General features: G+C 28.1%; 1 protein-coding gene across 1 annotated transcript in view; it reads left to right on the top strand.

Annotated features, from left to right (window-relative positions):
• The first annotated feature begins 5,299 nt into the window (after positions 1-5,299).
• Positions 5,300-8,657, top strand: part of LOC108694846 (trace amine-associated receptor 9) — a 41,175-nt gene continuing 37,817 nt past the window's right edge. Inside the window, exons 1-2 of the mRNA XM_018204527.1 lie at positions 5,300-5,521; positions 7,038-7,163. Coding sequence (XP_018060016.1) covers positions 5,300-5,521; positions 7,038-7,163 — 348 coding nt within the window. The remainder of the gene's footprint in view (positions 5,522-7,037; positions 7,164-8,657) is intronic.

Here is an 8,657-nt window from a genome sequence, read left to right as displayed (position 1 = left end):
AGCAAAAACACAAAAGTTTCAAGTCCTCTTTTTAGTACAAAAAATAAATATTTCTGATTTTTAATATTTTTTTCATAGTATTGTAAACAATATAAAGTTCTTTTAGTTTTAATAGTAAACAAAAGTTTTTACTTGTATAATTCATTTACCTTAAACATAGTAAATAATACTTAGGCTCAGTTTCACTTAGGTGTCAAAATTAATCAAGGTTCAACTTGTTTTTCATCTCTTTCCAATTCTAGAATTGGAAAGGGATAATGAATAAATTGAATGAATAAGTTGCTTAAGAACCATGTTGCTTTAACCATGAGTTGTGAAATTAGACCTTACAGTTAATTCTTAACTAAGGTTCAACCACAGACTTCCATAATAGACTGTCGATTTCGCTTCCATGTTTGAAAACAGCGCTAGGCAACGCCATATATGTGTTCATTCACTCTCACATGTATAAATCATACGGATAATAAGTATTTTCATATAAATTTACATGATACTCACAGACATGATGCACACATACGCATATATGAATTGAACAAAGACAAATCGAAAACAAGGATAGATCGGATCAGATTAATCTCTTTCTATCATTTATTGAATCAGTAGTTTAGAATCAGTAGTTATAGAAGTCTGTGGGTTCAATTTATTTTTCCTATCTTTTCAATTCTAAAATTGGAAAGAGATGACGAATACATTGAACTTCGGTTAAGAGCACTCATGAGTTATGGAATTGGACCTTAATAGATTAGTTTTGTTAGGTGCAGCGCTTATACCGGAATTACCTTACCAAAATCTAATATCGGTATTCTGGCGCTCATTAACTTAACTTTCTTGTTTTTCAATTCCTTACCCACAATTGTGCACGATTTGCAGTATTAATGGACGATTTGAGCTTACAATTAAACCGGTTATCTAATTCTTCGATAATCAATACGCCGTTAATTGTCGGTTTGATTTATAATTAAGCTTGTAACCAGATAATAAATGCCAAAATACATCGATCGTGTCCAATTCAGGATGTGGTAAACAATACGATGCTCGAACTGTGTATGTTCATAAATTTAATTATATCTTTCGGATTTTTTGTTTTGAAAAGCGTTTTTTTTAGCACATATATCTTCCATTTAGAGAATAAATGTGTTATATACAAATGTTATTATAATTGCAATACTTTTATCACAAGTATGTGTACAATTGTGTACTCACAATTGTGTATGTTTTAATGTTGCTACTATATAGGTATCTGATACATACTGTTAAAATATAATAAATTATGAATAGTTATATAATTTAGTTAAAAAAAAATGTCTAAATGGTAATCACATTTATTACATTACTTTTAAAAATATGTTATTCTAAAGGAATTGTTGATATTATTTTTATAAATAATTTTACAAATTAGTTTCTTTCTTCAATTTTTTTTGCTAGTTCATTCAAATTCTTTTATTTTTTATTTGAATTTATATTAAAAAAATTGGTATATATTAAAAAATATATATTATACGTATCTATGTCCAAAGAATAAAGAGTAGCTTTATGTAATTATGTTGTAATTATGTAATTATGTTATAAAGAGAAGCCATTTTATGAATAAATTATAATTAATTATAATTTCTCATATATTAAAACAACATGCACTTTGAAATTAGCAGAGCAATATAGCGGGAAACTGATTAAAACTACAAAATTTCATAATTTTAAAATTCTTTTTTCTAATATTTTGATAAAATGTAACATATAATATATTGCTCTTTATGCTTTCAAAAATTATTTGTCACTGGTTATATGTTAATAATACAGTACAGACTTTCGAGCAAAAATGTCGACTACGAATATATTCACATATTTAAAAACTGTTTATATTCACCTTGTTTATAGATAGACATTATATCAAAAATATCAAATAATAAAAAGGTTTTACAAAAACTAAAAATTACAATACAAAATAAAATTACAATACAATCCCAATTTTTTAATAATAAAGCTTACAAATAAAAAATTATCTTTAATATTTTAGTAGAATAGATATCGCTTGTTTACAATTCCGATTATATACAAAACGATTTGTTAATCACTAATGACTAATTTTTAAAAAGATTTGATGTATATAATTTGTCCATTCAAAAAATGAAACTTGAAGATTGAGATTGCATAAAATTATATCAATCAGAATAAGTATTTACTTTTATCTTATCGTTCTGGTTAATCAAATTATGCAATCTTAATAATATGGTGACTTTTATGGAGACATGTTGATTTTTTATCTGTATAATTATGATTTGACTGAATAGGATTTTAAAAAAGAGAGTTTTAAAAATTAAAAATATTCATGAAAATAGAGAATGAATAGTTAAAAATCTAATCAATATTTAATTCATAATTTTTTATTCGATATTTTTATATCAAATTGCAAAAAATATTGAATATTCGATATTATTGAATAGCAATAAACATCTCTAATACAATATAATGTCATATAAAGTATATGTAGTTAACAAATATGTGTACTTAAATCTCTGAGTGAAATATTATGACAAAACTTCTATATAATTAACGAAATAACAAGTGAATGAATAACAAGCAAATAATTGTAATTTATTCAGTCACACCTATTAGCATACAGAATAATGTCTGCCTAAACTTTTAGCTTATCTTATAATTAGTAAGCGGATTAATAGCACATTAATTTTCAATATTTGCTCGCGCATTCACGCGTGGAATCAATACATTAATTATCACCTGAAAATCAGACGGCTGATGTTAACTAGTACTGGCTTTGGTTCTAAATGAAATTTGTGGTGAAAGGAAACGTCCGATATCTGCATAGATATCCAATTAATTTTTCCATTTCTGGCATTTTGATGAATGAACAGATTCTTTCAAATTTTAATTACGATCGACGCAAATCAATGTACATTCAAAACAGCTTTCCTTCATCTAGCATGTAAGAGATTTACAATTAATTATTCACAGTACAAAGGATCGAGCAGGACCGAGCTTATTACGGAAGAGCATGATCCGTATGAATTCATGGAAGATCTATTCGGCACCGACATAGTGTAACGCATCAACGATTCACCGTCAATGCGAACGGAATTGACGCGCGCGATCGATCAACGTCCAATTCGCGGACCAACGGCTTCGTTCGTTTACGTGGTACAAATAAAATTCTCGGAAACGTAGCGGGATGTGCCCGTACGCTTGATTGTTGGAAATATTGCGGGCAAGAGCAAATAAAACGTCGCAAACTCGAAACGTACGAGTTTCAAATGCAGTCTTTGATTCCGTAGAGAGCTCTCACGTAACGGTGTAAAATGGGAATGTCGATGAGTATTCGAAGAGGAAATTATATTTCGAATTTCAAGCTTAATTATACGTATAGTTTAACATATAGATGTGCAGTATCAAGGAATTCACAATCTATTTCTATATTTTACACTATGTCCTAGCATTTAATGTGCATTTTTTTTAAGTAAAAATATACAGGATGCTGCTGATCAATAAGTCGGCTTGCTTATTTGCCTATGAGCAGGGACACGCTTTATTGTAATGCGAAATAAGATTAGATCACAAGTCCGGCGAGGAATAAACAAAAGAAATTAAATTTTACATAAAGCAGATAGGTAACCTAACTTACTGATCTTGTAGGTATCGACAGTACTCTGCATATAAAATTATATAAATAATGTGTGTAAAAATTACACAGTTTATAACAAAAATATATAAAATTGTATATTTTTAGAGAATTATAGTACTTTTATCTTAAATTTCAAAAAGATATATATTAGAAAAAGTACAATAACAAATTTTATAATTTCTATTTATTTGTAAGATGTGACTTTACGTGTGTATAAATATATATAAATATTACGTGTGTATATATATTTAATAGCAGATTCTAAAATTATCCATTAGAATTGTAATTATATAATTCTTTTTATAGTGTATATATTATATTATATTCTTTCATCTTAAAGACTTCATTGCATTGATCTGCAAAATATTTTTATATGTGCTACTTTCTCAAATTTCTTCCATATGCTGAGAATTTATCTCTAAAGAATATTTTATATAGTTATGTATAGTTTATAGATACATAGTTATACAATATTTAATATATGTATATTTTATAATTATATACATAAAATAATTATCAAGTTTTTTCTTTTCTTGTCACAAATGTACTCGATAGACAGGCAGTAAGACAAACACTTCGTAATTTGCAAATAAATGAATTTGCAAAAAACAAATTTTATGTGTTATTTTTATCCACTTTATTTTCTTTTCTTGCAGAACTTGTCTTCTCATTCGCGCGCTCGTAAATGCTGAGGATCCAAGCTGAGATGCACTGCGTATCAAGAATCTATTACACGTCGAAGTTATACATCATTTTGCAAATGCATACAGACGACTCGTGAGTCGTGAGCGAACTTTCGAGTGCGTCATTAGACGCGCTCAAACGTTCGCAACTGTGCATATTCTCAACGATCTCAATGATGAAGAAGCTGTGCTTAAAAAAGCTGGTCGGCCATCATCAAGGCGGACTCTTGAAAATTCGCGACCGACAGGGATGAAAAGTACGTTAGGATATTTAATTATCAACTTTGCCTTTGTTTCCTCTTTTTAAGACTTATCATGTCTGTCAAATTTTATTGACAGAAAAAATAATCGGATTTAAAATAATAGTTTACATAATTTCTTTTTATTATACGAAAAGAATAGACAGTATTTTTAAGAAACATTATTAATCTAGAATCTTATTATGATGTTTTATATTATTATATTGAATAGTATCGTATCTTGTAATTGACAATTTAGTTTTTAATACAATTTTGCTACATTAATTTGATTATAAAATAATTAAATTAATACATAACAAAATTACATTAAGAATTCATAATTAAACAAATATATTATAAAATTTCTTTCAAAAAATTTATTACACTGTAAATTATATGTCAAAATATAATCAAATTTTATTTAAAAAATTATTTTTAAATGTATGAAATACGTGAACAATAATTTAATCCTTAGAAGTCATTTAATATCTTTACTGAAATTGTATTAAAGAAATTGTATTATTTTATATCTATAATTAAACAAGATTATAAGATTCATTATTATGTAAGACTCCTTTCGAAATTTATCGTACATAATTATATGATAAAGACATATAATAAGATTTCATTTAAAAAAAGATTATTTTCAGTAACGTACAAAATACGCGTGCCTCGAACGGGACACGGGTGTCTCGTATGGGGATTCGACACCGTAATCGCGTGGGGAAATAAACGACCAAACGATGATGATGGAACACAAACAAACGATACTGCTGGCACCCTCACTCAGCAACAGCAGTTGTTGGCGAAGCGGCACATCCGATGCCGCTTGGACAGGTCCGGGCCCTGGAGAGTTGATACGAGCTGCTCTGATATTGCTACTCAGTCTTGGTATCCTATGCGCCAATCTACTGGTGATATGTGTTATCAATAGCAGACAGTACAGCAAATATATACATGCTCAGGTAAGTACATTTTTAAGATATGTAATTTAATTTACGCAACTTTTTAAAAACAAACTAAAGTTCATTGCTTTATTGACAAAATTTCTATCTTGTTAAATATGAATTTTAATAGTCAATCCTTTTGTTTTTATTGTAAAATAATAATAAATAATTACGAAATCTATAAAAATCTCAAACTGTCAGAATGTTAGAAAGAACAATACAGATTTTCCTAAAAATTTCGCTTGTTATTTGAAAGATGGAAAGATGAATATGATTAATGCTCTCAATGAGAAATTCTTTATATATAAACATCTAAATATAGCTAACAAAAAAAAGTTAAAATATTTATACAATGTAATGAAATTAATATTATATATTTGTTTTTTATCTTCTAAAAGGATTACGATAAAATATTAGTTACGTGAATGTACGAAGGTTTCAGTCGGTGCCATAACTCACAGTCTGTGATGGAAGGGTTCGCGGTATTTTCTCCATTTCTCTCTTCCTCCTATGTAAATCAGTCTGAAGTGGTTAGCTGCTCGAAATACAGGACAGTCATGTTTCTGGGTTCTAAATGAGTCGAGTTTCGTAGAGACTGATGATGCCCGCAAAAAATTGTACATTTGTAAATGTTTTATTCCTTATTTTTTGATTAATTACATTTTTTACCATTATACGTTTGTAATATACTGAGAATATTTTTATCAAAACGCAATATATGTACATGCAATAAAATATTCCTTAATATTAATCGATTTTTATTGCATAAATATGTAAATTTTTCTGGAGAAAAGATACAGATTATAGATAGATAAATTATATAACTGTGGGTATGTAAAATATATTCTTATTTCGATGCTGTGAAACCTACATTAGTTTAAATCCTTTTCGAGAAACCATTATTCTAACAATCGTTTATCTCGATTTGTTATCGGGATTTATACAATCTTCTACACTGTAGATATTATCACTAATGAAGTTTAACTTTTCTGTACTGCTTTTTCTGACTCCTTTTCAATTTTCTTTTTCTACCTAGTGACTTCGCACTTTCAGATCTAATTTATGTATATGTAAAAGTTACGTAACCTACTAAATATGTATACGAAAGTAACTTCAATTTTCTATGCAATTATTAGCGAGAGTAGAAAGTAATAATGCAAAATTGAAGGATAAAACTACATAAAACTTCAATAATTGAAAACACATTATATTTTTTACTTTGTCTTGAAAATTAAACTCTTTTTTAATGTTGCATATATAGATTTCTATAAACATTTTAATTTAGTAAATAAATTTAATCTAAATTTAGTAAACAGTCAGTTGAATTAACTAATCTAAACATTCTAAATTGATGCTTATATAAAAATGGACCACAATTAGTGAAAAGAAATTTCCTTTAAGTCAATCGATATTTTCTCTCGCTACATATCTCATGACGGAACTAATGTCGCGTGCATGTTACACAACAATTCGATAATGACGTCCCTTGACACTGACCAAGACGATCAACAGGTTCTCTTCAATTTTCTTCCAGCCCAGATATTTGCTGACGAGCTTAGCAAGTAATGATCTAGCGATTGGTCTTTTAGTGACGCCTTTCGGTTTCTTACCAGCTGTTTACGGATGTTGGCCGTACGGTGAAGTTGTCTGTCAAATTCAGGTAACTTGTACAATATTAACTATTTTTTAAATAGTTTTATATTTATCTTTGAATACATAGATTTGTTTGTTGTCCTATTATAATTAATGCATACTACTACATAAATATAAAATTGATACATATATAATATGTAACTTGATAATATATTTTATATTGATAGTATTTTTTTTATTGTGCTATAATAAATGTTAACTTGAATATAAACGTTGGAAATTACGACATCACCTATAACGTTGAGTGTTAAAGAGCCGTTCAATAACCTCAAACCTCGACAGCATTTCTTTGCCAGAAATCGAGGAATTTATAGGAAATCTCGAAATGGTATTCGCGATGCTTGGCAGGAAATTATTATCGTTTGAAACTCGTGGCTGCGCTTCCGGCAGCCGGTACTTCTTCCGCCATTTCCTCTACCAGTCGGCGACTGCGACGTTATCGGAGTTCCTGGCGATAATCTTTACGCATTGCTCCTTTCCCTCCGATCCCTTCCTCGTTCTCTATGCCATCTTCTGAGGTAACGGTCTGATTTGTGACTGTATATTTCTTGATTTCGCACGTGCTAAACTCCGGAATGTACCGTTTCGTTGGTAGATCTCGAATTTCATGGGTATTGGCTTATCTAGCCGTAACGGAAATTGCCGTAATACCTGCGAAATTAGTAAATATAAGTTATACATATATTATATATATTAAATACAACTTTACTCGCTTTGTTATCAACTTTAATTTATAACAAGTATTATCGCGTAGCATAATTTAATGTTCGTTAAAAAATTTATTTTTTTTTTAATAATAAAGAAAAATTCAGCATATTGTAGTATACCTGTGTACTTCTGCTCTCTGATTATTTAATATAACGATACGGTTAATTAACTTATATAATATAATAAACTATAATATAAACTATAAAAATTCTATAGTCTCTAATGAATTAAATCAATAAGGAATAAAACACAGGAATATAACACTTTTGAGAGCTGAATAATATTGCAATTATTGTTTTATTGTATATATAACAATTGAAGACGTTTCGATCTTTTTAATGTGGATCCTCTTTAGTAAATACAACATTAATGATAAGACTAAAATATATACAATAATTACATTAGTTAAATACAAAATTGAATACATAATATAGTGACAACGTAGAACATATTTCTGTACGCTTGTGAATAAAAAATATTGAGAGAAAATTAATTTTAGTAACTTCAAATCATAAAATTTAATAAAAATTTGACAAGAAAATCATAGAAAAAGAGAAAGGAATTTTCTCGTTAAGTAGAAAGATATAATAAAGATTTATTCTGTTATAGTTTCATTTATATTAATTTCTTTTTAAAACCAAATGCTGGATGTTAATTAATATTTGTGATGTTTAATCACAAATGAATTTTTATTAGTTTGTTTCTTTATTTGATTATTCCTATCAATAATATAAACAATAGAAAAATAGTAAATTTGTGATAGTATTGGCCGAGACATTAAATATATCGTTTT

This window comes from Atta colombica, unplaced genomic scaffold, assembly GCF_001594045.1.
Source record: "Atta colombica isolate Treedump-2 unplaced genomic scaffold, Acol1.0 scaffold125, whole genome shotgun sequence".
NCBI lineage: Eukaryota > Metazoa > Arthropoda > Insecta > Hymenoptera > Formicidae > Atta > Atta colombica.
The sequence above is the reverse complement of the archived record's forward strand: the minus strand, read 5'-3'. Positions and strand labels throughout refer to the sequence as shown.